The 27791-nt window shown below is 54.3% G+C and overlaps 10 protein-coding genes across 10 annotated transcripts; 5 read left to right on the plus strand and 5 right to left on the minus strand.

Annotated features, from left to right (window-relative positions):
• Window positions 1-785: 785 nt before the first annotated feature.
• On the plus strand, window positions 786-2984 carry M421DRAFT_1578 (uncharacterized protein; the record flags this gene model as incomplete). The annotated part of the gene is made up of 2 exons (XM_033587633.1): window positions 786-1170; window positions 1234-2984. The coding sequence occupies 2 exons, from the start codon at window positions 786-788 to the stop codon at window positions 2982-2984; spliced, it is 2136 nt and encodes a 711-aa protein (XP_033453253.1).
• A 1095-nt stretch (window positions 2985-4079) lies between these two features.
• M421DRAFT_98161 (MFS general substrate transporter) lies at window positions 4080-5618 on the plus strand (the record flags this gene model as incomplete). Its single annotated transcript, XM_033598583.1, has 2 exons — window positions 4080-4448; window positions 4500-5618. 2 exons carry the CDS (start codon window positions 4080-4082, stop codon window positions 5616-5618), a joined length of 1488 nt encoding a protein of 495 aa, XP_033453254.1.
• A 1635-nt stretch (window positions 5619-7253) lies between these two features.
• M421DRAFT_98162 (uncharacterized protein) lies at window positions 7254-8405 on the plus strand (the record flags this gene model as incomplete). Its single annotated transcript, XM_033598584.1, has 1 exon — window positions 7254-8405. One exon carries the CDS (start codon window positions 7254-7256, stop codon window positions 8403-8405), a length of 1152 nt encoding a protein of 383 aa, XP_033453255.1.
• Window positions 8406-8611: 206 nt separating this feature from the next.
• M421DRAFT_416610 (uncharacterized protein) lies at window positions 8612-9578 on the minus strand. The gene is made up of 3 exons (XM_033591133.1): window positions 9361-9578; window positions 9170-9311; window positions 8612-9120 (listed from the first exon to the last, which is right to left on the minus strand). The coding sequence occupies exons 1-3, from the start codon at window positions 9448-9450 to the stop codon at window positions 8774-8776; spliced, it is 579 nt and encodes a 192-aa protein (XP_033453256.1). The 5' UTR covers window positions 9451-9578; the 3' UTR covers window positions 8612-8773.
• A 2081-nt stretch (window positions 9579-11659) lies between these two features.
• Window positions 11660-16109, minus strand: M421DRAFT_254881 (uncharacterized protein). The gene is made up of 3 exons (XM_033588635.1): window positions 15926-16109; window positions 15608-15769; window positions 11660-15553 (listed from the first exon to the last, which is right to left on the minus strand). The coding sequence occupies exons 2-3, from the start codon at window positions 15620-15622 to the stop codon at window positions 11909-11911; spliced, it is 3660 nt and encodes a 1219-aa protein (XP_033453257.1). The 5' UTR covers window positions 15623-15769; window positions 15926-16109; the 3' UTR covers window positions 11660-11908.
• Window positions 16110-19274: 3165 nt separating this feature from the next.
• M421DRAFT_254897 (uncharacterized protein) lies at window positions 19275-20268 on the plus strand. The gene has a single exon (XM_033588636.1). The coding sequence runs from the start codon at window positions 19454-19456 to the stop codon at window positions 20024-20026; it is 573 nt and encodes a 190-aa protein (XP_033453258.1). The 5' UTR covers window positions 19275-19453; the 3' UTR covers window positions 20027-20268.
• A 540-nt stretch (window positions 20269-20808) lies between these two features.
• On the minus strand, window positions 20809-21409 carry M421DRAFT_1583 (uncharacterized protein; the record flags this gene model as incomplete). The annotated part of the gene is made up of 2 exons (XM_033587642.1): window positions 20809-21257; window positions 21337-21409. The coding sequence occupies 2 exons, from the start codon at window positions 21407-21409 to the stop codon at window positions 20809-20811; spliced, it is 522 nt and encodes a 173-aa protein (XP_033453259.1).
• An 816-nt stretch (window positions 21410-22225) lies between these two features.
• Window positions 22226-24069, plus strand: M421DRAFT_416614 (uncharacterized protein). Its single transcript, XM_033591134.1, has 3 exons — window positions 22226-22356; window positions 22417-23352; window positions 23401-24069. Exons 1-3 carry the CDS (start codon window positions 22251-22253, stop codon window positions 24048-24050), a joined length of 1692 nt encoding a protein of 563 aa, XP_033453260.1. The 5' UTR covers window positions 22226-22250; the 3' UTR covers window positions 24051-24069.
• A 389-nt stretch (window positions 24070-24458) lies between these two features.
• On the minus strand, window positions 24459-25322 carry M421DRAFT_53391 (NAD(P)-binding protein; the record flags this gene model as incomplete). Its single annotated transcript, XM_033595110.1, has 1 exon — window positions 24459-25322. One exon carries the CDS (start codon window positions 25320-25322, stop codon window positions 24459-24461), a length of 864 nt encoding a protein of 287 aa, XP_033453261.1.
• An 84-nt stretch (window positions 25323-25406) lies between these two features.
• Window positions 25407-27345, minus strand: M421DRAFT_416616 (cytochrome P450). Its single transcript, XM_033591135.1, has 3 exons — window positions 27050-27345; window positions 26013-27002; window positions 25407-25963 (listed from the first exon to the last, which is right to left on the minus strand). The coding sequence occupies exons 1-3, from the start codon at window positions 27156-27158 to the stop codon at window positions 25545-25547; spliced, it is 1518 nt and encodes a 505-aa protein (XP_033453262.1). The 5' UTR covers window positions 27159-27345; the 3' UTR covers window positions 25407-25544.
• Window positions 27346-27791: the final 446 nt, after the last annotated feature.

Consider the following 27791-nt stretch of genomic DNA (forward strand, 5'->3'; position numbering starts at 1 on the left):
TCTAGGAAAAAGAGAGATGTCGTCGTAACTCTAGGGTAGATAGCGAACGTGAGTGGCAGGGAGCGGGAGAGCAGACACGGTTCGGGGTGGGGGGGGTAAACATGGCGTTATCTCGACCACGTGTAGACACCTTGCGATGTGAAGACCAGGAAAGAAGCAGTAGCTAGGCGGGATGCATGTATGCAGGTGCGGAGAAGGATGCTTCGAGACAGACGCACTAACGACTACGTCTAATTGCAGTCCTGCTGTGTCCATTTTAAATATTACCTTCCCCAAGAAACAGACAAGACTATGATGACCGGCCGATATCAGCATATTTCATCAGCGTCCTGTGCCCGGTCGTGCTATTGCCATCACCTCGCATCCTCGACGGGTCTCATCATGTTGACGGGGTCAGGGTCCTGGCTGCGTCCTGGAGGTGTTGTGGTAGGTGCGTTGAGTGGTGCCACTGAGAGAAAGTAACGTGACTAGTGTTAGGTCGACAGGCCCCATGAGGCACGAACCAACGCTGAATTGTTGTTGGATGGGTGTCCACTGCTTCGTACTGCAACAAGACGCGTCGAAATTGCTGACTAAACACAATTGCGCTCTGGCTGCATGTCATAGCGCAGATTTATCTGTGGGGTCTTCAACTTGCGATCTCTCCGACGCACCCCACCGCTCGAACTCACGCCGCCCTCACACGTCCCACGGCGCTCCAGGATAATTGGCAAGCCCATTGATCCGCAATTATCTTGGAGTCGCTATTTCCAGACGCTGCTTCGACTGTTCGCACCCCAACCGCCATGGCCTCAATCTCTGCCGAGGCCGCTAGGCCAGTGCAGAAGCAGCAGGCGCGCCGCCCCGTTTCGCGCATTGTGCCTGCCATTCCTCTCCGTTTGTCGCGTAAGGCACCAGCTGCGAGACCCATCACGCCTGAAGAGTCGCACAAGGGTCTCGTGACGCAACTGAAGCAGGAGCCGGAGCCGCAGCCGCAGCCCCAACCGCCGGCACTGGAGGAGAGAACGGTCGAAGAGCAGCCGGCCGAAGCCGCCCAGACTCCTCTGACGCCGGAGTCTAAGACGTCTGTCGAGGTGCCTGAGGCTGAGGCGGAAGTTGAGGCTCCGGTTCTCACACGCTCTCCGGCGAAGTCGCTGGACGCTGAGGTGACGCGAGCAGCCGAAGCTCAAGGTGAGTCCTCATGCTGCAAAATTCCGAAACAGGCGTCGCAGCTGCTGACCAATGCCACTGCAGCCCCAGCACTCACCGACGCGCCCAGCCATTTGCACGAAGCCCGTCCCGCTGCTCCGGTCGACAGCAAGCCGCTCACGAACGGCGTGCATCGGAAAGAGCTCCCGCCAGCTTTTGTCCCGTCGAGCATGAGCGGCATGAGCACGCCTGTTGCTGAGAACCATGACAACGTCTTCCACCCGGCTAGACCGAGTGTAGACGGCCCCATGGGCGGTTTCATGCAAGACTCGCCAGCCCAGCCTGCCACTCCTCACGGCTACGAGACGGGTGGACACGGACACCGCCAGTCAGTGCCGCGCATTCCGCCTGGCTTTGCGCCGCCCGACTTCACGCCATCCTTCTTCCCTGGGCACTCCCACCATCCCTCGGACGCTGGAGCGCCTTGGCTCTACCCACCGTACTCAATGCCCCCTCCTCCGGAGCAAATGTACGGCAACGGAAGCGAATTCCAGTCGCCTCCGTTCACCGCGGGCCCTTCTGCCTACCCCGATCCCTACCAGAGCGCCTTCTCTCTAGAGGATCCCCGTTTTGCTGCGAACGGCATCGCTACCTCTCACTCGCAGTCGCCCAGCAAGTCACAGTTCGGTGAGGCTTTACCTGTCGCTGACCGAGTGGAGGTGCAACATGCACAGCCGCAGCAGAATGGTGCTGGACCGCGGAACGACGAGATGATCGAGTCGCCTTTCGAGCTTGCTTCTTACCTGTCTACCCAATTTGGCAATCCAGAATTCGCAGATTTTGTCTTGCAGGTCCGCTCGCCTGAGCTCCAGTACATATCTGTTCCTGTCCATGGAATTGTCGTTGTTCGCAGTCCAGTCATCGCCAATGCTGTCCGTCGCAGCATTCCTCCTGCCCATCGATCCAGAGACTCGCGCCGCCTTGTTGATGTGCTTACCACAAACCCGTTCGTCGGCAATGAGTCGATCCAAGAGGCCGTCAAGGTGCTCTACGGAGCGCCGCTTCTGTCAATGCAGGCTTTCTTATACGGTCTTGGCCATTACACTTCAGAGGTACCGCATCCCCAGGCATCAAAAGATGCTCGAAGGCGCATGGATCAGCTTCTGAGCTACGTTGCAGCTGGCAGTGTTTTGAAGATTCCCAGCATGCAAGCAAGAGGTGTTGAGATTGCCAAAGCGCTCCTTCGATGGGATACCGTAGAACGGGTCCTTCACTACGGTCTCCATGCGGCAAGAACGGCCCCTCGACCTAACGCCGATGGCGCCGAGGTTCATGATCCATTCGCCGCCGAGCTCTTGAATTCAGCCGTAGAGTTCATTGCGTACAACTTCCCTGCCGACTTCAACTTTTACAGGATCGCGTCCGAGCTCCAAGACGACCCCCGCTTGCCTAGCCTCACTGAAGCGCGCGCATCATCACACAACCCACGATTGAGCAAGATTCGCTTTGGAGATGCGCCCACAGACGATGACGCACAGATTAGTCCGGTCTCGAGAACACTGTCCAGCATTCTTTTGTCCTTGCCGCTCCCTCTCCTCGACCGCCTATTCAATCACCGAGCGACTGCCAACCAAATCGGATGGACTGGCGCTGCAAAGGTGCTGCACAGTGTTGTAGACGAGCGCGAGAGCCGTCGTCAGAAGGCTGTTCGAGCCCAGCTGCAGCTCGATAGTGCAGCGCCAAGTGCTCTGATGGACAACTTGTACGTTGAGGAGCGTGTTGAGCATGTTGGTCCCTCGCCCGTTCATCCTTCTGGCTACATGCTATCAGCGCATCGCGCCAACGGCCAGGCCTGATCCCTTCCTCATGTATGGCGCTGACGTTCGACTTGGATATACTGTCATGTTCGAACATTTTGATGCCCGTTTCCTACATTTCAACTTACATAAAAACTTGGGTGGGCTTGCTCTTTAGGGTGTATAGCATAGCGAGCGTTGGGCGTTGCGTACTGGTGTTTTGATCATGATTAATGGCACGGTCACCTTTTGGTGGGCGAAAAGCAAGGACGAGCGACGACGCATATTCCCCAAGATTACGACGGCATGGGACAGGCCCGGCTTGCGTTGTATACCATCAGCATTTTCCTTCACGCCCGTCGGCGTAGGCAGTTGCCCTAATGGGCGGAAAAATAGCATTCTTTGAAACTTTAAACCGGTCAGCAACATATGCGCCTCTGAGTCACCGAGTGTGGTTGAGGAATCACACGTCAACAGGACGAGTAAGCGTTGGTGATACTTCACAAGACAAGTCCTCTCTGAGACACAAGATGACTTGGCAGATCCCCGAGAGGGATGGTTGTCAGCTGCCCGTATCCGCTTGGAATCTCACAGAGGTATTCACAAATCTTCCAGCAATTGCTAGACAGCGGTGAGCGTCCTTCCGAAACGCCATGTTACGATTTTTCGCGCACGTTTTGCCATGTTCCTACGCCAATCAGACCGTAACGGCAGTTCAAAACGCCCATGTTTTGCAAAGGTGCGGAAATAACACGGAATTAGACGCATGACGCGACAAACTACGTTTTTTTGCCGTGCACTTCTCTCTCGACAATGGCCGAACAAGCTCAAACGGTTGAATGGACGTGCTGCAGGACGTGCCCACGCCTGCTCTCTTCGCTAAACAAGTGTCATTATTAATAGGAAGGGTGTTTTCCCGTTCTTATGATCACCTTACCCCGGACTTGTATTTCCTTGTCCCAAGGTTCTCGATTCTTGGACTCCTAAGGGCCGCATCGCACCCGTCTTGTCTCCTGGGCTCTTGACGACGTCACTGCGTGCGCATTGCTGCTGAAGCGACGTAAAAGATATTGTTTCTTGAAGGCAAATCGGAGGCGTCGAAAGTCGACACGACAGTTGATCACCGCATCTGCATCACCAACTGCCGGCCAAGACATGGATCACCAAACCGCCGCGGCGGTCTCCAACGCGGACGCTGGGTCGCGCAACCCCGTTCCAACCTCTCAGGGCGAGAAAATCACCCAAGACCCGACGCAGACGTCTCCCTTGTCGAGCCAGAAATCGAATGGTAGTTTGGCGATCAGAGATGCCCCGATCGAGGAAGTGCAAGAGAAGGCGCACGTGACGCATGATAATTGCGTCGCTGAGGAAGAGCAGGGCGGTGACGCTGATGGCGAGGGGTTGAGAAAAGTCAAGAGCAAATACAGCGTGCGCGACGCGGGGAGTATACCCAACGGCGGGCTGTGGGCGTGGCTCCAGGTCCTAGGCGGATTCTTCCTGCTGTTCAACAGCTGGGGCATCATCGTGCGTCTGCCCTTGTGACCATTTCATGCTACTCTTCTGACCACCAAACAGAACACGTTCGGCTCCTACCAAGCCTACTACGAAACCACACTCCTCTCCTCTTCCTCACCCAGTTCAATCTCCTGGATCGGCTCCATCCAAGCCTTCCTCCTGCTCGAAGTCGGCGCCCTCACAGGTCCCATCTACGACGCTGGTTACTTCCGCGAGCTCCTCCTCTTCGGCTCCTTCATGCTTGTCTTCGGGCAAATGATGCTGTCCCTCTGCACATCGTACTGGCAAGTCCTCCTCGCGCAAGCATTCTGCATCGGCATCGGCACGGGTGCATTATTTGTGCCCTCGGTAGCAATCCTGAGCACCTACTTCAGCACTAGAATTGGCATGGCCATCGGCATCGCCGCAGCGGGGAGCTCGTTTGGTGGCGTCATCTACCCGATTGTGTTCCACAAGCTGCTGCCGCAGATTGGGTTCGCGTGGACCACGAGAGTGCTGGGTTTCATCATCCTGGCCACCATGGTCGTGCCATGCGTGTGCATGCGCGTCCGCGTCTTGCCGGCCCAAAGCCGCAGTCTGCTTGATCTCAGGGCGTTTTGCATCCCGGCGTACTCGCTGCAGGTCATTGGCTTCTTTTTCGGGTTCATGGGCTTGTATATGCCCTTCTTTTATGCGCAGGTGTATGCCCTGGAGCGGCATTTGACCAACGAGAACCTCGCGTTCTACCTCTTGGCGATTATGAACTCGACGAGTGTGTTCGGGCGAATCATTCCCAACCTCTTCGCCGACCGCCTTGGCCCTTTCAACGTCGTCATCCCCTGCTGTTTGATCAGCGGCGTTTTGTGTATCAGCTTTATCGGGGTCTCAAACAGCGCCGGTATGTGCGTGTTGATGGCGTTTTATGGGTTCTTCTCGGGCAGCTTTGTTAGTCTGCCGCCGACCATCATTGTCAGGCTGAGCCAGGATAGGAGGGACAAGATTGGAACGAGGCTGGGACAGAGCTTTGCGATTGTAGCACTAGGCGTGCTGATTGGCACGCCTATCGGTGGCGCGATTCTGGATCACAGCGGTTATGATGCGCTGTGGACATTTGGTGGATGTACGCTGTTTGGCAGTGCGGCGTTGTTGCTGGCTGCGAGGATCGCATTGGGAGGGTTTGGGTTGAAGGTGAAGGTCTAACTGTTGACAGATAACTGGGACGGCTTTACGTTAGGACGTTGGCCTCCAAGTGCGAATAAAATCAAGTAAAAGAAGAACATCCTGCACTTGTTGGTGGTGACTGTGAATACTTATTGACTGGAGCTGGTGTAGATACACAGGGGAGATGCGCTGAGTTCCCTCTAGGGTTGCAAGCTATCTGTATTGCTGAGGAGATAAGACAATGGTTCATCTCGAATCATTGATGCGACACGAGCCTTCGGCCTTGACGGGGAGATGGAACCATCTCGCAGAAGTAGATACACCGAAGCAAACCATATCATCGGCTGATAAAACGACCAGATGAAATGGCATGATCACGTTTCGTGGGTCCTGAACGAAGACCGACTGCACCGCGCACGGAGCCTGTAGCGATGGTGGCAGTGTAACGTTCTTTTTTTCCCTGACATGTTACGATTCCTCGCGCACAGCAGCAACGACCGTACAATCTTGAGCGAGTAGCCCTCAGAGCCATCCTTGAGTTTTCGCGCCGTATGATTGATCAAATACAGCCGTCGTTGGTCGTAGAAAGGACACATGGATGATGCATGTACTTTTTAGACGCGGTCCAGACATGGGATCGTTGTCGGCAATATTTTCGGAAGTTTTGCATTGCAACGAATAGCTCGAGAAGCACACAAATCAACATCAGGCCATGGCCTCTATCTCATGACATGGCGAAGAAAGAAGTTCCTCTTCGATGTAAAGGGAAACTTGAGATTAGACATACATCGGTTGCGTTGTGGTTTGGGCAAAAGATAGACCGCAAGTCCACGGGTGCTGAACAGAAAAGACGTGAAATTTATTTGAACCAGTACGCAAAGATATTTCGTTTCGAGAATATAAGATGGTGTAGCACTGAGCAGAAGCTCTTCGAGTACCTCATTGTGCATCGGCACCGTGCCAGAGACCATGATCTGTGCATGGATGTGTTTTGGAGACCTGCATCAAGGAGTTCCAAGATGGGGGATGACACAGTGAGTGGAGTCCCGATGGTAGATGAATCTCCGGGTCATAAGATGATGTTCTCATCACCTTTGACAACCATTGAAGACTCGCGGGGCAGAGCAGAAGCATGATGAAGGAGAGAGAAAGGTTAGCGGTTTTCTTTGGGCAGCATGTAAAACTGCAGGCATGTATCAGTCTCCCGTTACTTTCGATAAAAAAGCGCAGAGGTTCAGAAGAGAGGGCAAAACATGTCATACCCCTGCATACGGTTTCGAGCTTCTTTGTGCAGATTGAAGACGTAGAAGGAGCAAGTAGGGGTAAAATGACCTTTATACGCCTCCAGTAGTAGTGTGCTAATGTGTCCAAAGCCTTCGACTGTCTGTCGTTGGGTAGCTCAACGATGTGCACAAACGCAGCCGTATTGTCGGCACAGTGGAGGAAGTATTGCATGACTCAGATCATCGAGAGTCATGGGAAGGCATTTCGAGCGTTTCGAGTCAGTAATCGATAAGCTTTTCGACTGAAAACCCCACCACCACCATCGTCACTTTTTTGTGACGATCGTTACCTACATTTGCGTGCTACTCTCCCGCTTTATTCTCTGAGCGCCTTTCTCTTTCTCTTTCTTTCTTCTTGAAGTATTCTCGGCTGCGCGTAGCACCCACCGCCATGACGCCACCAAAAGATATCCAAAAGCTCATCTCCCTCACGCAAACCACGCAAACTCTCCTGTCGCACTTCCAGACCTCCCTTACGCCCCCAAAAGATTCGAATACTTCTACCGACGCGCCCGACCTCCCTTACGGTCCCCTAACCGCCATCCACGCCGCAACCACTATCCTTAAATCCCACACCACCACACTTTCGCTACTTTTGCTCACGCCTCCCCTCACACCGAGCGCCCTGGTCGCAAAGATCGGTGATGTTACATCCGGCGCGCTCTCCGGCATGGTGGCCGCAGCATCCTACAGCCCTACGTCCAATATGCGCGACGATCTGGGGCAGATAATGCGGGGCGAGCTGCGCGCGCAGGTCAAGCGGCTCGTGGGTGCGTGGGGCGGGGTTCTCGCGCTGGTGCTTGCGATGGCTGAAGCAAGGCGAGAGTTGACCGGGAAGGATAAGGGCCCTAGTGAGGCGGAAAGGAAAGATGTTCTGGAGAGAACGGGCGTGGTGTGGGATGTGTGTGATGAGTTGTTGCGGCTATGCAATGGCGGCGTGGTCGAGTTGGTGCTGAAGAAGGCGCAGCAGTTACGTGCTGTGCTGCTTGACGCCGTCGAGGAGCTCAAGGAGTGGGGCGAAGATGTTGCAGATGAGGGAGAGGAGGACAAGGCGGAGGGGAGCGGCGACGAAGACGGCTTTGGAGACGAGGATGATTTCTTTGGCGCACAGAACAAAATTGGCAAAGACGACAAGGAGCTAAAGGTTTTGCTGGACCACAGCGTGAAGAAGTTGAAGATGGTGGGCATCATGTATCAGGCCATCGGCAAGAGGAGATTGAAGATCTTCCCTGCTGTCGCGCCGGACTCAAATCCAGCGACAGCGAGCCCAGCAACGGGAGCAGCAAACGGCGATGCCCTAACCGAGTCGCCAGCACAAAAGCTAGATCGCCTCATGCAAATCTTGAAGACCATTCCAGACATGGTCGACGACCTGGCATCCACATTCTACGAACTAGAGCACGAGGAAGCCGAAGCAGAGCTCAAGAAGGTCTGCGACGAGGCGAAGAGCGCGGTGGAGCTGGTCAAGAAGAGTTGGACGGGCACAGACGACGAGTTCACTGCGTGGTCGGGGAAGTGGATCAAAGCTTTGGACGCAGCATGATCGAGCAACAATACCAAAACGGTACAACTACTCTCCAACAATTTGAATCTTTTACGCCCCTCAGCGCAGATTTGGCCGAACGCACACGCCTTGACTCAGGCAGTCGGTGGCTCTACGACTTTCACACGCTTGTGGTCCGGCCGACAGATCGACATTAAGCCGGAACCAGCTCACGTATCACCGTCGCCTTCAATCTATGGAGTCAAGATGGAAGTGGGTATTGTAGTGGTATATTCAGTCTGTCATGGATATGTACAGTACTTCAACACTAGCACGGGCCCGACGCGATGGTCAAGGAATTCCTCGATGCTCTTATCCCCAATCATTACTCGTTCCATGCACACATATTCCCTTGGCTAATTAAAAGCCTAGAAGAGAGCAGCGAACATGCCGAGCGCAACGGCACCAAGGCCGGCAGCATTGGCAGCGGCGCCACCAGTGCTCTGGGCAGGGCCGGAGCTTGTAGCAGACGCAGCGCTGGAAGCGCGGGACGAAGCCGACGCAGCAGCAGAGCTAGCGGCGGAAGCCGCGGACGAACGGGCAGATGCGACAGCAGAGCTGGCCATGGACATGGCGCTGGAGACCGTGGCGGCTGCAGACGAAGCTGCAGACGCGACGGCAGAGCTGGCCATGGAGGCAGCCATAGATGTGCCAGAAGGGACGGCGACAGAGATGCCGGCGGCGCTGCAGATGCCGGCAAGGGCAGGGGCGACCTCTGTGAGAGGGTTAGCCGTGTTTTATATTGATGGGAGTGGGGAACGTACGAGCAGCTTCGGTGGCCGAGCAAGCGTTGGGGATGCAGGACTCGAGCGAGCTGGTAATGGCGGACTGGCCGGTAGTACACTGGCAGGTCACGTCGGTGACACCACAACCGGAACCGGGAATGGCTGCGATAAGGCAGGCAACCTCGAAAAGGTCAGCATGGAATTCCTATGGAGCATTGGGTAAAACTTACAGCGCAGTTAGGCACAGCTGAGAGGTCGGGAGTCTGAGCAGAGACGACAGCGAGCGAAGTCGCGAACGCAGCGATGGTGGAGAAGCGCATCTTGATTGATGTATTGTTGGTAATTCGTGTGGAACGAGGGTATAAGTTTTGAAAAATAAATAAAGATGCAAGCTTTCGAGGGAGAATTGAGTTCAGCACACTTTTGAAAAGTCGCGGGCAAGGCACGTTTTGTACCTGCTTGTCCGCCGAGGCAACTCACCCGCAAAAAGCAAGCTTGGTTGCACCAAAGCGCCTTACCCAGTCACGGTCGTAGGGAGTGGGAAGCCCCGAGCTATCGAATCGTCGGGCATTATAGGATTGTGCAGCTATCGAATTGGGTTTCACGGGACCAAGATCAGAGATTGCTGATGGGTTGGTCGCTGCAGTATACTGTACTAAAGTTCAGACCGTCAAGTCACTAGTGGCATTACTCGGTGGCGGATCGGTAGTCTGGCCGCATGGTAGCGTGGCTCGAATGCGGGGGAGTGTGCGAGACTCTGGGGAGACCGAGGCTGGCTATGCAGAGAGAAGCTTGTGAGTGGCTGTGGTGATGTTCTGGATGGCGATCGGGTTCTTTGTTCATGCGAACCGGGTGAGCAAGAGCTGAAAACGTTGGTAATGCTGCATCGGGAGGTGTAAGATTTGAAGATGGTCAATGCGAAAACCTGTATAACTTGACAGACGCTACCTGAATCGTGCGTGGATGTCTGCGGGAGGTAAGCAGAAAAATAGTTTGAATGAAATCATACTGTCGTTGCATCTGCGGCGCTCGAAGAGAAGCAATGGCATTGCGGCCCCCACGCTCAGAGACCTGCTGCTGTTGTGCAACCACATCTGTTTAAGCTCGAGGAGACGGTGGTTTGTACCTGGAAGACGGGAGGGTACCGCAGAATGATCGCATCGTACCAGAGAAATTTCTACCGCAGTACCAGAGTTGCCGTCGACGTGACAGGGCCTTACTGGTTCAGAGACAAAGCAAGCAATTGTGGGTTGCAGTCGGTCGAACTGGATGTGGTAATCCGTACAGGCAGCTTTTGTCCTGTACAACGTCACATCTTGATGTGTAGTTTGCGACATCGCTGGAATGTTTCAATTGCTCGTGAAAACAATGTCAATGCATTATTAGCAACTGCGAATCGTATTCTTGTGTAGCTTGTTAGCATCACAATTGTGATCACAGCCACTTGCAGCATGTTGTTCGTGCTGGAGACCCACTTGCGACCGGCTGAACTCCCGGATCCTGAAACGTGCACTGTGTGTCAATTTGCAGATCAGGGGCTTGTTTGTGTCGCATTTTTTTGTTGATGAGCCCTGCAGCTGCAGTATGCAGCCATACGCAGCTGTCACGGCAACTATCACGGTAGCGGTTTGTTTGCTTCTCTCAACCGTTGCACAGCGCGTAAACTCAACCCGAGTTGTACAGTCGACATGGTGTCTTCGAGTCTATTTACGCCCGAACAATAGACACATCAGTTGCAACCTACCGGCTGTCGTTCGCAAAAGTGCCTTCGTTTTTCAGTTGCACTCATTCTCCAATCTCGACGCCACCCCTGCTGTACACGGTACCAGTGTAGTTATTTTAGCATGATCTATCCGAAAAGAACAACAGCCCATGTTTTGTATAGGGTCAACATTCGACATTACACCTACATAGAAAGCTTGAGGGAAATCGAGGAGCACAGGAAGGCTCTTGCATGCTCCCCGCCCTTTGACCCTTCCGTGAAGAGGTTAGTCTACCCTTCGTTATTTCGATTAACGTTATGATAGATAACAGATGGCGTCCTGCTTTGTTATTCAAACAACAACGGGCGTAACATCGCTGCTCGTTCCGGCTCGCGGGTCCGATTCCGTAGTGGGTCGCAGTGGTCGCCTTGCTGTTCGTGTACTTCGCGCTTGTCGATACACTTCGGTGGGCTCCCGCACCATCGTGGCGATGATTCGCCGGGGAACAGGTGGAGTATGCAAGGTCAAGGGACTCTTCTGTCCATGCATAAGAGCACGAGTAAGTCTGCGGCAGCATTAGTTGGTGCGACAGCAGTCGTGTAAGTCAATTGGTGGAGCAGTTGTGTTTTCGACATGTTGGTCATTGATTGTGGCGCAACATGCGATTCTGTGCTTGATGTGGGAAAGAAACCACCAGAGATGCTCGACTAGCAGTACAGTAATTGACCTCCTGGGTGTATGATGAAGGAAATGTAGCCAGCAGGTTCCGTAGACACCGTGTTCAGCCTGGTGTCAGGTTGCGATCTAACATGTGTAGAGACTCCGTATTGTCCGAGTAACCCTGTCTTTGACCGTTGAAATAATCCAATAACTCAAAAAGACAGACCGTGAGGTATATTGCAGTATGAAAAAGGGAAAAAAACCAGGCCGTAATACAAAAGACAAATATAAGTTAGACAAAACACAGAAATGTAAGATTCAGAGATCTGAAAAGATCTTAACCACGGAATTGTTGCTTTTGGACCTTGCCAGCGAAGGTCGGCGGAGAAGAAGGTGTCGATGCGACGCAAGCGCACTAGAACATGGCACCGTTCATGTTCTGCTGAGCCGTATGCTGTCCATTGATAGGGCGAGGTGCGGCATTGTTGCGTGCGAGGAAGCCTGCGGGAGGCATGGCCGGAACAGCACCGGGCTGACCTTGCGCCATGCCGTGGAGGCTTTTACTTTCGCTAGAACTCTTCCTGAGTCTGTTCCTGGGTTGTGGGATCTGGCTCACAGCATCGGATGAGTTGGTACGTGTCGGCTCAGCGTACGGTGCACGTGGAGCGTCAAGGTCCGGGTGACTTGTTGGCCCGTCAGACTTGTCGCTGTCAGAGCGGCCGAAACCGAAGCGGCGTCTCATAGGATTGATCGGTGGGACAGGCGGTGGCTCGGATCCGTTCTTCAGAGATGCTCCCGCGGGGAGATTGACAGTGTCGATGACGGATGTTGTAGACAAGAAGACAGGCTCTGAGATCTCCGATTTAGCAATAGACTTCTTGCGCAACATACCCTGCCTGATAAGTGGCTGGACAGCGCCCGGATTGAAGGCCGCTGCATTTGGTGTTGTAGGGTTCGAGGCAGGAGGAGTGTGATTGGCGGAAAAGGGGGGCATCGGCGAAGCTTGAGGCTGGTACGCATTCATGCTTGGACTACTGTTGCCGCCAGGCGAAGGCCTTGGCGAGATGGGTATGCCGGGCGAGTACTTCGGCTGAGGTATCCCGGACTGTACTGGCAGCGGAGGGTGAGAGGTGTTCGTCTCAATAGGTTGCAGGTGCTTCGACTCGAAGTAGCTGTTGCTGCGCGACCGTGTGCGGCCCTGGCTGTCAACCGACGGTCTGGTAGGGGGCAAAGGGTAAGCATTGTCGACATCATCACGGTACTGACCAGTACGGCTTCGTGAACGGCCAGATGACGTGCCAGACCCAGAACGCTCACGAGTGCTCATCATGGGAGGTGAGTGGCCGACAGGTCGTCCCACCCTACTACTGTCCGTGCCGGAGCGTTGTCGGCCTTGGAATTCACTCTGCGAGTCTTGTTCGTTCTGCAGTCCCAAGCGCGATGATTTGGACTTCAGGGAGGGCATCTCAGCCTTCCAGTGTTCGCCAATGTATGAGCTGACCAGAGATGTAGTACTGGCGTTACCTGACCCGTTTCCGAGTGTCATCTTTCGTACTCCTTTGTGCGGCATGTCTGGCTGAGGCGACTTTTCACCAACAACTGCGAAAGACTCCCGGCTCGACTTAGCGCGGAGCATATTCAGAGCGTTCTTGAGTCCTCCAGAAGGTCCAGGTGCTGGGCTCGTAGAGCGGCCCTCTGCCCTCGCGCGAAGGTTCTCTTGAATGACACGCTGACGCTGAGCGAGATCACGTTGGAAAGCCTCGTGCTCTGCTTCAGTCTCATTGCTAGCAATGCGCTCGTGATTCCTTCTTGAGTCCCACTGCTGGCCAAGACCGGGGGCATTGTTCATCCGCTGCCCATCGACAGGGCTGCCAGAGCTGAAGCTACCGCGGTCGTTGCGGTACGGATTGTCAATATCGTCCAAGTCCCAAGGGTTGGAGTGGCTATAGTTAGAGGGTGCCGGGGTAGCCGAATCGGAGCCTGACTGTTGTGGCTGCAGACCAATGTCATGGGTTTGAATAGCAAGGCCAACGGGTGCATTTGACGTGGGTGCGGCTGCCTGCTGATCATGCTCACCGTAGTTTGAGGAAACGTTGCTGTCGTTACGTAGATGCTGACGGATCATACCGCTGAGACCTCCACCGTTAGGTCCGAGCGTGGGAGAGTCGACTTCCCTTTCTGCACCATGGTCAGGCCTGGGCCAGTAATCTTGTGCTGGCATTTGGCTGGGCATCTGAGGGACCGCTTGTGGGACTTGCTCCGCTGACACGTTGCGAGAGCGCATGGCCGGGTGCTCGAAGATTGAAGGAGCGGGACCGGTAGCTACGGGCAAGTTCTCGAAGCGGCGAGTGGTCTCCGTTGTACGAGCAGTGATAGGCCTGGTCGGTGCATGCTCCTCATCATCACTCAAATCTTGAGTGGTGAAGAAGGTAGCTCCTGCGTGCTCATTGGGAGACTCCTGCTGCTGGGGAATCGTCGCAATCTCAGCCGAAGGCAGTGTTTGTGCAGCATTAGCAGCAGCCTTCATTCGATTTGCAGCAGCTTGGAACACGGAGATACCTGCTGTAGCCTGAGCCGGCTCAGTGACTGAAGAGGCAGAAGAATTTGACCTTTGTCGAACAACGCTCCCCGCTCGCTTCCGCCTCTCCTGCTCGGCACGCTCCTTGAGAGTTGGCTTCCTAGGCGGCGATTTGTCTGACCTGACGACAGGCTCTAGAACGGGAGCCGGGAAACCAGGTACTTCTCGAGGCGCCTCACGCTCAGATTGCATGTGGCGTAGACGTTCGGCATATTGGTGCTCGCTGAAAGCTTCCTTGGGTTTGTTGAACGCACCCATCGCGGTCGCCTTACCCCGATCACCTTGCTGCAGAGCCGCGTTCAGAGGCTGCGTATCTCCACTGTCACTGATCACCGGACTGGCCGGAGGCGGTGATTGTGACTGTGATACAACAGAGCTGGAGCCGCCGCTCGACAACTGGGAGTTATTTCTCAATACACCAGAGTGTACCAATCCATTGGGGCTGTCTGAACGGAACATGGGGCCCCGATTAAATCGATCATTCAGACTCGTCGCAGACCTTGTTTGGGAAAGCGGAATCGGCGGGGTGGACCTTCCAGTCGGTGCTCGAGCTCTCTGTAACGAGTTCAATCTGTTCATCGCTGAAGACTGCTGCTCTTGGAAGTGTTGATCGAGTCCTTGATCGTAAAGCCTCCGTGTCTTGGTTGTTGAACGGTTCAGGTCAGCCATAGGGAAAGGTCCTGCAGACGGAGGAAGGACTGGTGATGTCACAGGTGCATCGCCAGCGCCTTGAGATGCGATCGATGTTGCGGCAGTCGATGTGCGGGTATTCTCTAGCCCAGAGTTGGTGGAGGAAGATGTGTCCCTCTTCTGACTGAGCGTTGTTGGGCTTGAAGGCTCGTAGTGCTGATCAGTCAAAGCTTCTCCCTCCAGTCTCAACTTTTCCTTCTCCTCGGCGCGCAAACGCTGGTATGCGGACATGTTCACATCGTCGTCGTACAGTGTCCGCCCCAGTCCCTTCGCACTGCTGTTATTGGAGATCATGTAGATTTTCTGGCGACCACCAAACAAGACATTACCCTCACCTGGCCTAGCCCGGGTCATCATGCTGCCTGAATCGTCTCCTGCCCTGTCACTGTCGAAGGAGCTCGTGCGGTCAACAGCGAACGGTGGCCGAATCGATCCACTCAATGACGAGACTTCCGCAATATCAGAGAGACCTCCAGGGGCGAAGCCGAACTCATGCAGTCGAGATGATCGTTTGGGTGTGAGGACGCTGTCGTCACTGGCTTTGCCAATCTTTGAGCTGGGGTCGTCCTGCTCTCTTAGCATGCTGAACCGCGTAGATAATCCAGGCATAATCAGACTGGTCCGGAAATCATCTGTGCTTGGCAATGCTGAACCCAGATCGAAGTTTGGCGTGGCCTCGTCTTCTTGCCTGCCCTTCTTCCCCTTCTTCGTCTTCTTTGTGATGGATACGTCATCCCCGGGAGCCTTGTCCTTCTTCCGGCTGAGAAACCCCATCGTAGTATGTGGTGTTATCTAAGACATGTCAGCAACGTCAAGTTGAGTAGGTGGCTCAACATGGAGCCAAACCTTCGGTGGACGCATGGGTGATCCATGGCGAGGGTGCCTTACGAAGGGGCGCGACTATGCGCAGTATTATACCGTCGAACGCTAGCTAGTGCTGCGTCTGTCAGGAGATTCGTTGGTCGGGTCGACGTGGGCGATTGGTAGATTGACGGAGAAGTGGAAAGTCTGTTGGTCGCGCGAACTACGTTAGTGAGGTGGCCTGCATGCATCTCGCATATACAATTTACTTTATGGAAACGGAGATAGTAAGAACTTTGTGGAAGCGGAGGGAGTTGGAACTTTGCGGAAACGGAGAGATTAGCAGAGGAACCATTGACATACTCAAAGTCTCCAAGTATCTTCAGCGCCGTCTAGTACGTTGTGCTTCGCGGGCGTCGAGTGTGGAGTCCAAGGAAAGGAGCATGCGCGAGCGCCACGGAGTGACACAAGACAGGGACAGCAAATATGGTCTGTGGTGGCGCAATTGGGCTTCGATGTTTCTTTTCCCCAGAATGCGTGCGAGGTACGTACGTCTAGTCGAGCAGTGTCTCTGACACTTTTGTTGGTAGTCTGGTCACGAAGTATTTGTCGACGCGTCTCTCGTGCTGGCGGCAGAGCGTCTAAACAGTAAATTATTGCAGCGATTGCAATTAAGGAGCGTATACGGTTGGGGTCGGTAGGTTGAAAGAGCGTCGACACGCGCACTGCGGGTGTTTGGAAGTGAAGGAAAGGAATGTGCAAGGCAGATCTCCCGTTCAGATGGCAGAAAGACGGCAGAGGCCTTGAGGGGGCGTCGGCTGCAGACACAGAGCCTGGGAGAGCGACAAGCAAATCGACTAAGAACAAGGTTAATTTCCACTAAGCTTCATTTCCGCACGCATGGGTCACATTTGCGACACGTCCAGCGCAGGTATGCCGCGCGGGCCATATGCCGGCATCGGTTCTTCGCCCACTGCAGCGGCAGGCATCCTGATCGAGTGCGCCTGGCTGCCTCATCAGCCCAAATCTACGCCGTCCCAGGGGGTGCGGATGGCGAAGGTGAGTGGTGAGAAAGGAAAACTCAACGGGTACTAGCGTCAGTAGCGCCTGCCCGTTGTTGCGCATAGCGCATTCCCAGCTTCCCTTAGCACGACAAACAGCCTACGACTGCCTCACCTCACGACTCACGAGCGCACGAGCGCACGACTCAGAACCTGCATTGCACGGTCTCGAAGGCTTGTGGACGACAGCTGCGGCGACTGTAACAACGGCGAAGCCACTTGCGCGCCGTGACGCGTGGTAGTGTAAGGAAACATGCAGCCAATTAGCGCGCGACTTCCCCTGGAACGCAAAGTATGGTTATTGCAGCCAGGCTTTGCCCAATGTGCAAGCAGTCAACCAAAGGAGCTTTGTGGTTGCCGTCATGATGATGTGCCTGCAAACAAACAAACAAGCAAACAAACAAACAAACAAACAAACAAGCAAACAACAATATCTAGGTATCATCCTACAGAACCTATACTTGCATTCATCTACTCGACACTGCGCAATTGCGAGGAATGCGGGGCTCAGCGGGGGGAGGGGGGGCGACTTCTCCTGACGCTCAGGGTCAAACGTGCACAGCGTTCCTGAAGCCGCTAGACTCATCAAGCGAACGAATCACCCGCGAACCACTGCCCCGGAGCACTTGCACTATGACTTCCTGGCCTAACCGCCCATTACCTACCTATAGTCTTATCGTCTCTCCTTTCTTTGTACAACATCAAGTCTATGGGCAACATGACCGCGCATCTCTTTAGCACGAACAGATGCGGATTACCAGTGCTACGGGAAACCGCAAAGGCGTTGCAACGTTCCTCCCCTTTAGGACCCTCGCGGCGCTTCATCTCCGGAATTGCAAGGCAAGCATCCCGGCATTAATACTTACAGCTCGCGTTGCTTCCGAGCGTGCTACACACCTACTTGCCATTCCCTGCTGCCGATGTAGCTCAACATGAGCCGTACCGAACCACGTCTGTGCTTTCCTTTCTCCAGCGACGATATCAACAGTCACCTCTTCCGCCAAAGTAGAGGGGTAAGCTCAGAGCCCATTCAACATGTAGCCTCCCGCTCCCGCTCGAACGCCGTCGCAGCAGATAAAGAGTCAGAATCGGTCCTGACGGCCAGCTGCGGACATTCTCACTTCATTTCATGTGCGATTAGCGAATGCGGAGTAATTTCTCAACGGCGCGTCAAACAAATGTGGACAACTCCCGGCAGCCCGGAGATCACCAGCTGAGGAGCGAGCCGAATTATTCAGATGATCGAGCTGATTAGGTACACCGTTGTTCTAAGATGTAGTTTCTATCACTACCAACCTACCACATTCACGATGCGAACGACGATCCATCTGTCTGCCGTCTGCGAAATTAGACCTGGATCTACGCTACTCAGCCCTGCCAGACAGAGGCTTCTTATTGGTCGCTGAAGTCATTCGGCACGCGACGAAGACGCTGAAGGTTCAGCGACGGCCTGCAAAATTGCTGATGAGGTAAGGTCAAATCTATTCTTTGGTCTGGACGTCTGCATGTGCGGAGAACCTGAAGGTATTCTACGGTGCGAACCTTGTCGGTCGGCGAGAACCCTACAACTTTTGAATGATGAGAACGAATTCACCCCGCTCTAGATGCCAGCGAACAACACCAACAAACATCATCGTTGCAGCCAGTCACATTTCCTGCAATCTCCGGCCGTGTTTGCGTTTCAAACAAACCCGTTCACGGTTTCAATAGCCACTGCAGCCACAATGACCCTAACACGACAGTACGTTAAACACCACGTTGCCGGCTCCACTTCCCTTTCACTCGAACTGACTCGACTCACTCTAGGCTACGAGAGGTGAGACAAACGAATGTGACGTCAGCGTATTTTCCCATACCTATGATTCATCCCTGCCAAGAGCAGACCGAGATTAAAATTGGCCATTCGGATGCTTCCTGACGGCCTTGCAGATCGCAACGCAAATCGAGATTCGAGACCTCCAGATCGACTTCCAGATGCCTTCTTCAGTAGGGGCAAGTGCCACGTGACGGTCGAGGGTCTTCCTTCTGCAGATCCATCTTTCCGGGCTTCCTAACGCAGAAGGGTCAGCCCAATGCTGATATTGACAATCGCATCCTTCAGGCCTTAGAGACTGGACACAATACTGTCAGCTGACTCAATGTTGAACAGTTCACCAATGTGCGTAATTAATTTCAAGCTGATAGCTGGTCACGTCAATTTAAAAGCCCCTTGAGTAGAGCGATAGGCACCATGCGGCACAGAAACGGCTACAAGTGGCTGCTAACAACACGGCCTGACTGACAGCAGGTGCGACGACGGCGAGACAGGTATTGCAAAGAAGAACTGTCTATCAGCTGCGCCGCTGCCTTCCTGTCTCTTCCAAACATCAACAGTCTTCGCCACGTATCGCTACATCGCTGCACTATCATCTCGTCCATCAATACAGCTCAGTGACTGACACCGCGCGAGTCTCGGTCATTTTTCTTCGCACTCTTGTCGTCGCTTTCAAATTGTCCACGTCATCATCAAATCGGAATTGTATCAACCTCACGCCGTACAGAGATGGACGGAACGAACATCATCTTCGCAAACAGCACAAGCTCCATCGATCTTGCACTCGCAGCATGTTACAATGTACCTTACGGCGGCTGGGGTTTGTTCTTCCACTCTTTTTTCTTGTGGAGCTGCTTCTGGATTCGGAACTGCTCGATACCTTTGCTACCGCACAAGGCCCTGGGCAGTCCGAGATTCGCCATGATCATGTGTGTCTTGAGTCTAGTGTTCTTTACAATCGCTGCGCACTTCAGCCTTGTTCAGACAGACTGCAAGGATGGCGTCCTCTAGTGTACGATGCTCCTCCATTACCTCTTGATCCCGGTCTTTGTGCTTTCGTGCATACTTTTGCGACTCGCTATGCATGTCGAAGACTACTCGCTAAGGACTTTGGCGGTTCGAGAGTGGCGCAAGTACTGGTACCGGGCAGCACAATGGGCCACGAACGCCCTCCTGGGTTGCTCTCTCTTCGCGGAGCTGTACCTTACTTGCTTGCTCACGCTTTTTGCTCTAAATGACGGTGCCGATTACCGGGCGTCCTTTTACATTTCCCTCGGACTTGCGCTCCTCGGCACATCCGCTCTGGCCGGAATCTTCACTTGGGCGCGTAACAGCTCGCAACTATACTTCTCTTCTGAGGTCCAATCCTGCTCGAAAACGAAATGCGTTCTCTGGTGGTTCGGTTGCTCAATCGTATGGATGGTCGCGGTCAGCTTTTTCTGGACGGACTGGGTACTCGCAGCGAAGATAAACCTGTACTCGGGGTATGCCCTTGTCGCAGGGCCGAACGCTACCATCGGAGAAGAACATATCTCCCTCAACTGGATTGCGTATCAGTTCGCTTGTTTCGCGCCCACCTTAGCGTTCTAGAGTGGAACATGCCAAGTAGGCGGCACAAGGGAGTTTCGAATGACATTTGCTCTTGAGCATTGCTCCGGCTCGTTGACGAGAGTTTTGTGGTGGTTTGCAACGGTATCATTGGCAGCAACATAGACTGCAATACCAAATTTCATGACCTTTGCGCTCAGCGCGGCAATCCCACCCAAGGTTTCGGGTGCTTCTATCTCGGCGAGACTGCGATTCGACCTCGCACCAGTTGCACAGTGGCGACGTTTTCTGGGAACAAAGCGTGTGCCAGTCTTCATGTGTGAACACGTGCACATGGTCAAACAATTTGATTTAGACCAGTCAGACTCGGTCCGGCCGTGCATCTTCGACCTGCACAAAAGACTGTCACCTACGTGATGTGATGGTTCATGCCGACAACTTGAAAGAGTGAAAGAAAGGCAGAGTATGCATTGCAGTCCTGATCGTCTTCTGGAAACAAGCGACAGAGTATACAGATTGTTGATTCGGAATATTCTCGTGTTGGGTATGCTAATGCAGCGCTTGCGCAGTGCACCTGCTCTGTCCATTTCGCTCGCTCCATCTACTTGGTTCGCTTTACTCGCATCACTCGCTTTCCGATGCCGAGCTCGTTTCCTCCGAGGAAGAAGTGTCCTCCATCTCTGCTACGGGGGCAGTATCGTTCATCTCGTCGTCGGACCCGTCTCGACTCGCGTCATCCATGTCGTCGTCCAGGTAGTTCTCCCTGTCGGGCGCGGACTGTGCGTTTCGCCCACGAGCAGCGTTGAGCGCAATCGAGGCCGTCATCATGCTGCCTTCGCAAGCGGCTTCGCTCCCGTGCCCTTCGCTCCCCTGTTCTCCCGAGCCAGCTCCCGCTCCTCTGCCCGCCTGCCCGCCTCATCCTCCCACTCGTCCAGCCAGCGATCCGTTGCCCGCACCGCCCACGCAAGCGCCCCGTCCGTCGTCTTTCCTGCGTCAATGGCCGCCCAGTGCTTCCGCGACGCAATCTGGTTGTGCGATGAGTCCGCATTCTTCTTCTTCTTCTTCTTCTTCTTCTTCATAGTATCTCGGGCCGTGCCAGCACGCATCTTGTACGGTTTTCGCGGCTTCCACTTCGCCTCCCCATCTGCCATTTCTTGCCGAATGACTACGCCGAGCGGCAGGTAGAAACCCATGACCGCAGGTTTGCCTAGTCCGCCCTTGTTGCTTCCGCACCTGGGACACGATCGCTTGTCGCCGGCGAGGTAGTACCGGCCTAGAGCGTGGTTAATGTCGCACTGCCACGCGATCTTCATGCGTCGCGGGACTGATATAACCTGAGTCTCCTGATGCACCTGCGGGTGTGGAGGGAGGTTCGTCAAGGGTGCCGTCACTCCAATCAATCTCATCTTCGACTTCGTATGCCATACTGTAGCAGAAAATTGATGTGCACTGAGTGAAGTATGCCTGAATGGTGGTGTTGAGAGTATTGATATGGTGTTGACGAGAAAGGGGAACACCGCATATACATCCAAAATGTGCGTCCCACGATGTATGATCAAAATGCCGCAAATAGCAAACAAAATACGCGCCGAACCCACTAGGCAGTCATGCTCATGCATGATCAGTACGTAGAGATATTGAAGTGGAGCAATGAGCAGTCATGTTGGGCGTTTGCACTGGCTGCGAGCCTCGACCGCCTTGAGAAGGCATCAGCAGCACTCCAAAAACCGTTCGCCCTTGTATACTCGGCCAATAAAGTGATGGTTACGCTGTCGTGATTGGTGGTTCAGCTGAGCTCGATGTAGTCTCGATGGCTGCTATGTGTTTGCCATGCATTGACCGCAGGGGATTTCGAGACGTCGGTAAGTCACGCAGGCTTTGACGGCAGCAGCAGGCGACGAGATACTTGTGTTTTCTTTCCAATATGAGGATGGCAAGTCCCAAGGTGCTCAGAGGGCATGTATCTCAACTGTTGAATTGCCGTGGCTTCCAGCTCTCGTCGTGGTGTTTATGGCATCACTTCTTCCAGCATCAGCTCCATGGCTCGTCTGATCATCGTTATATGATTGTGCCGTGAGTGACATGCACTGAGTTCATATGTAGGCGACTGTTCAACGATAGAGGTCGTCAAGCTTGGAAGTCGGTGGGTGTGGAGGTGTGGAGAGATGAAACGAAAAGCTCGGGCCGACTGGACCCTGGTAAAGCTGCCACATGTCCACGAGAGTGCCAGCTCTGGAAGCTCCAATTCCTCCAGACACAAGCAAAGATGGGGAGACAGACGCTTTCATCTATTGCATTGCTGCTTCCTCTTCTCGCCAGCACCGCAAATTCGGCGTCAGAGCCTCCTCGGCCGCGTGGTGTGGGTCCTGAGTGTACGCTCCCCCAATTGCAGCCGTCTATGAGATGTTGAAAGCTAACATTGAGCAACACAGTCGCCAAATTCTACAAAGACACCGAGACATTCACTTGCATCTCGAATCCTAGCATCAAACTCGACATCGCGCGATTGAATGACGACTACTGCGACTGTCCCGACGGCTCAGACGAGCCAGGCACCTCGGCGTGCTCCTACATCTCCCCGCTCTCTCCACCGCGGCCCTCAAGAAGGGAGCCCGGCTCTTTTGACGAGACACTAGCCCTGCCCGGCTTCTACTGCAAGAACAAGGGCCACATCCCCAGCTACATTCCGTTCACGAATGTCAACGATGGCAAGTGCGACTACGAGCTCTGCTGCGACGGCAGCGACGAGTACGAGGGCGTTGGCGGCGTAAAGTGTCCTGACCAGTGTGCGTCGATTGGCAAGGAGTGGAGGAAGCAGGACGAGGCTCGACAGAAGAGCTTGAACAACGCAAGGCAGAAGCGGAAGGAACTTATTGCTGAGTCTGGACGCCTCAGGAAGGAGGTCGAGGACCGGATATCGACACTGAAGGCTCAGATTGAGGGTCAGACACAAAAAGTGGATGCATTGACCAAGAGCCTGGCCGAGATCGAGCGCACGGAGAAGGGTAAGGTCGTGAGGGGTGCTGGCAAGGGCGGAAAGGTCACCGTGCTGGCCAGTCTGGCGAAAGAGAGGATCCGAGAGCTCGCCGATAACGTCGAGCGTGTGCGCAGAGAGCGCGATGCCGCCAAGGGGCGGATCGACGAGCTCGAGGCCATGCTCAAGCGCTTCAAGGACGAGTATAACCCCAACTTCAACGACGAAGGCGTCAAGCGCGCCGTTAAAGCGTGGGAAGACTATGCCGCACAGGACTGGCCTGACTCAGATGCCGCGCGCGACCGCGATCTCGACGAGATGCTGAAGCCTGACTCTGAGAGCGCTATCAAGTGGGACGAGTTCGAAACAGTCGAAGAGTCCGACGTCGACGTCCGTAAGTACCCTCCCATTTCCCCACTCTCGCTCCTACTCACACCCGCAGTCTACCAGTTCGAAAACTACCTCCCCGAATCCGTCCGCAGCTGGGTCGACCAAAAGCTGCGCGACCTGCGCATAACCCTGATCGAAAACGGTATCCTCGCCTCCCCTCACACCGACGGCGCCGAATCTAAAGCCGTGACCGACGCGAAATCACAACTCGACTCCGCCACGCGCGAGCTCAACAACGACAAATCCGAGCTCACAAAACACGAGGAAGACCTGACGAAAGACTACGGCCCCGATTCCATTTTCCGTGCACTGAACGGCCGCTGCGTATCCCAGGATAGCGGCGAGTATACGTACGAGCACTGCTTCCTCAGCAAGACGACGCAGAAGAGCAAGAAGGGCGGTGCACACACGGGCATGGGCAACTTTGCGAGAATCGAGATCGTCTCCGTGGACGAGACAGTGCCCGCAGATGGCAAAGGCCTAGGCAGTGGCGAGCGGATCGCGCTGAAGTATGAGAACGGCCAGCATTGCTGGAACGGCCCCAACCGCAGCACCATGGTCATTTTGGCGTGCGCGGAGAACGACGAGATATGGAAGATCGTCGAGGAGGAGAAGTGCGTGTATAGAATGGAAGTCGGTTCGCCGGCGGTCTGTGGCGTAGATGTCAAGAAGCCGGATACACCTGAGCACAACGAGTTGTAAGAATCGGAGGGGAGGGAAGGGAAGGGAAGGGAGGGTGTCCATACCACCATTGGGATAGCTGTGCCGCAGCATTGCTGGCGTAGATGCCACATATTCACATTGAATTAGCGACCAAGTTACCATCAAGTCGAACATGAAGACCACCGCCACAGACCAAGGCTTGAGACCAAGGGTATTTCTGTTCACTTGGACTCTGCTTTGTCAGAGGCGTCGGGTATCAAAGCTTGCGTGCATAAGTCTCCGTCCGGTGCTGTGGAGGCGTTGAACTGGAGGCCGTTTATTCTGAGTGACGTTGTGACTTTCGGATCGCCTGCACAGTGGGTGATAGCGAGATAGACATCTACGACCTCTTCGAGTCGTTTTAGTGAAGAAACTCGCTTCCCAAGGCACCATCATCCTCCGCATCTCTCACCACGCCCTCGCCCGTCCCCACCCTCGATCCTTAACCCCCTCATTCGCAAAATACCTCCCGCTAACCCTCTCCCCACCCTTCCGCCCCAACCCACCATCTCCATCTCCGCCACCTTCCACCTCCCCAACAGCAAGCCTCACGGGAATCCTCGCCCCCTCCTCCAGCGTCTTCGGCGGCCGACCAACCTGATGCCCCATATCCGTATCCACCCACCCCGGACAACAGCAATTCACTAAGACATCAGGGTTCTCTCTCGCGAGCACGACGGTGAGCGCGTTGATCAGCGCTTTGCTGACCTGGTAGCTCATCGGCGGGCTGCCGAAGCCGGCCTGTTCCTGTGCGGCGCCGCCGGCGCGCACGGCGCCGATGTACGTGTCTGCGAGGGCATTGACGTCCTGAACGCTCTGGACGGTGCGGAACTTATTCTGGGTAGATTGGTCGTAGTTGTTGAGCTGGCACGCGGTGCTTGACACGTTGACGATCCTGGAAAGCCGCCCGTTGGTGGTGGACAGCGCGGCGGCGCATACATCCCTCGTACCCTTATAGTTCACACTGATGGTTTGAGCTGCCAGCTCAGGCGTTTCGTTGTTGTTGTTGTTCACGCCCGCATTGTTGATTACGACGTCGATGTTCGGTGTACTTTGGAAGAAAGAGGTTATGGATGACGAGGAGCTGATGTCGAGTTTGGCGTATTGGATGGAACTTGGAGGGGAGACTTCGATGCCTAGATCATTGCCGTTCCGAGACGTTGCGATGATGGTTAATGGTGATGTATGGTGGGTTTTGACGAGGAGGTGGATGATGCCCTGGCCGATGCCGCGATTTGAGCCGGTGACAACGACGGTGAGGGATTTCGACATGTTGGATAAATTTTTCTATTATATTTTAATTGGACTTTCAATTTGAGTTTAGTATGCTTCTGAGACAAAGTGTTTATATGATTTGTTTGATGAAAGTCGTGATGTCAACTCAAATGAATGACGTAACTAGCAGTCTCGCCTTCATCGATGGCGCTCGAACGCTAAGGTACACGAAGGAAGTCTGAAAACATTCGATAAAGAGAGGCACAGGGTATTAGGCGTTTATGCAGGCGTAAGCCCGACCTTCGTGCCGTTGAACGAACAGCAAGTCAGTGTCAGACCCTCCTCCCATGGTCCGGGATCCCTGCTCTCCATCTTCGCGAACTCCTGCACCAGCCTGACTGTCACATAGCCCGCCTCCGTAAGAGCGTACTGCTGTCCAAGACAGATCCTTGGCCCACCGTTGAAGGGCAGGTATTCCCATCCAGGTCGCAGGGACTCCCAGCGCTCGGGCTTGTATTCATCGGCGTCGGGGCCGTAGAGATCCTTGCGGCGGTGCATAGTGTAGGGTGAGTAGCCAACAATAGTACCCTTGGGTATAAAGAGAGGGTGCTGGCCGTCTGAGCCGCCGCCAAGAGGGAGGACAGTGTCCCGGATGGCAAAGCGAGAGTTGCCGGGGACGACGGGGTGGACGCGGAGAGCTGTGTTCTGTAAGTGAGTGGTCGGCGCAGCGAGAAAGGAACAACTTACATTCGTTCATACACCACTTGAGGTACTTGAGGGTCTTCAATTCTTCGTAGGTGGGCGTGCGTCCATTCAAGAAGGCAGTCTCGTTCCTTAACTTGGCGTAGATGTCTGGTCGCTTTGCGATCTCGAAGAACATGTTGCTCAGCAAGCTAGCCGTGGTATCACGTCCGGCAAGCAGGATGTTGACAAGCTCGTCCCTTAGCCTCTTCCTGTCTATGGTCTGGTTGGCGAGCTTGTGGATGAAGATATATCGATCCTCCTCCTCCCCAGTCTTCTTCTCCTCATCCTGCTCCTGCTTGAACCTAATAGCTTCGTCAACGAACTTCTCGATGTACGTGTGACAGATGCGTATGGCCTCTTCGCCCTTAGCATTCTTCGTGAAGCGATGGAGAGGTCCGAGACGCAGGCGGGTCGTAATGTCGTATTGAGCATAGTTGAACATCTTGCCGAAGATGACGTCCTCGTTGGACTCATCCTTGTACCCGACCATACGAAGTGTATTCGTCGAGTGGTTGAAGAGGAACTCAGTAGCAGTGTCAATCGTGAGCATGAAGAAGAGCTCCTGAAGGTCAACCGTCGAGCCATTCTTTGGAATGTGCTTGAGCATGAGCTTGAAGTGGCGCTCAAACGCTCCTAGATCAGCAATCTGATCACGGGCGAAGTTTGGTCGCAGTAGATGACGGCTGTTGGCCCAGCGCTCACCATCAGCGTTGAAGATACCATGACCCAACAGCGGGTTGCATGCCTTCGCCCTGTTGCCGAGGCTATAGTCCTTGAACTTCAGGCTGAGGATGGTCTTTATGTTCTCAGGTTCGCAAGTGGCAATTACTGGCTGAACGGCCATCCTTGTGTGGAAGGTGTTGCCGAGGCGCTCGAACCTTTTCTTGTTCTCTTTGAGCAGGATGTGCTTCTTGCTGTGGGCGCCCATCACGCGTATCACATCAATGCCCAGGATTGGATCTTTGTTGAAGACCTTTGTGCATGGCTGGCAACCTGCGATCTGTTAGTGTAGCCCATAGATACAAGATGCGCGGACATTCCATTGTCCTTCTTGAATTGTCGTCGCGCAAAGCAGAGTGTAAGTCTTGTGTACAGGAGGTAGGCAGTGAATGCGCCTGCAAGCACGAAGAAGAGCGGCGAGTACGCCATGTTGTGTGGTTGTAAGGTTTGGAGGTCGCGAATGGTGTTGGAGGTCGCGAACGATGTTGGAGGTCGCGAACGATGTTGGAGGTCGCGAATGATGTTCGAGATCCGTAATGACGTAGCAGCCCGCAATCAAGACTCGCTTGTTACATGTGAAGGTACGGTGTTGAAATTGTCGTTACACACAATGCGGTGCGCACCTCTCGGAAGAGTTTGTGACTGCTGATCGATTGCGTGCAAACGTCGCGACCTGCGGCCACGATGCAGGCTAGTGATATCAAGGCGTCACAGCTCGTTCGATGCTCCATATTTCCAATTCTTACGCGTCCTGACCGTGGGGTAATTCGGGCTGTGGGTGTGCAGAGCGGGCACTTAGCCGTCGGCTCACGATGGTAATCACGAAGAAAGCGGCGCGCCTCTCTTCTTCAATTCTTGTGCGACTCCACCCTTGAATTCACCTATTAAGGGTTAAGACAAAGAGGAGCTCTGCTCCGCTGCGGCTGAATATAAAGCACGACTTGTCCATTTGACGTTGCGCCCGCTGCAGGCTAACGGACCATGCCCTCGACGCGACATCCCTGCTTCCGAGACTTCAGAATGGCAATTGTGATTGGCTGGAAGACCGCGTCTTACATCATT

The sequence above is a fragment of the Didymella exigua genome, assembly GCF_010094145.1.
Source record: "Didymella exigua CBS 183.55 unplaced genomic scaffold M421scaffold_3, whole genome shotgun sequence".
Classification (NCBI taxonomy): Eukaryota; Fungi; Ascomycota; class Dothideomycetes; order Pleosporales; family Didymellaceae; genus Didymella; species Didymella exigua.

What these genes read in the sequence shown, in the direction of transcription:
- M421DRAFT_416610 (XM_033591133.1), bottom strand. Translation starts at nt 9,450, where the DNA reads ATGCGCTTCTCCACCATCGCTGCGTTCGCGACTTCGCTCGCTGTCGTC. An exon ending in CAGCTGTGCCTAACTGCGCT is followed by an intron (nt 9,312 to 9,360) that starts GTAAGTTTTACC and finishes GACCTTTTCGAG; the next exon opens with GTTGCCTGCCTTATCGCAGC. An exon ending in CTCGGCCACCGAAGCTGCTC is followed by an intron (nt 9,121 to 9,169) that starts GTACGTTCCCCA and finishes ACCCTCTCACAG; the next exon opens with AGGTCGCCCCTGCCCTTGCC.
- M421DRAFT_254897 (XM_033588636.1), top strand. Translation starts at nt 19,454, where the DNA reads ATGCTCCTCCATTACCTCTTGATCCCGGTCTTTGTGCTTTCGTGCATA.
- M421DRAFT_416614 (XM_033591134.1), top strand. Translation starts at nt 22,251, where the DNA reads ATGGGGAGACAGACGCTTTCATCTATTGCATTGCTGCTTCCTCTTCTC. An exon ending in GCGTGGTGTGGGTCCTGAGT is followed by an intron (nt 22,357 to 22,416) that starts GTACGCTCCCCC and finishes TGAGCAACACAG; the next exon opens with TCGCCAAATTCTACAAAGAC. An exon ending in AGAGTCCGACGTCGACGTCC is followed by an intron (nt 23,353 to 23,400) that starts GTAAGTACCCTC and finishes TCACACCCGCAG; the next exon opens with TCTACCAGTTCGAAAACTAC.
- M421DRAFT_416616 (XM_033591135.1), bottom strand. Translation starts at nt 27,158, where the DNA reads ATGGCGTACTCGCCGCTCTTCTTCGTGCTTGCAGGCGCATTCACTGCC. An exon ending in ACAATTCAAGAAGGACAATG is followed by an intron (nt 27,003 to 27,049) that starts GAATGTCCGCGC and finishes AACAGATCGCAG; the next exon opens with GTTGCCAGCCATGCACAAAG. An exon ending in CAAGTGGTGTATGAACGAAT is followed by an intron (nt 25,964 to 26,012) that starts GTAAGTTGTTCC and finishes TACAGAACACAG; the next exon opens with CTCTCCGCGTCCACCCCGTC.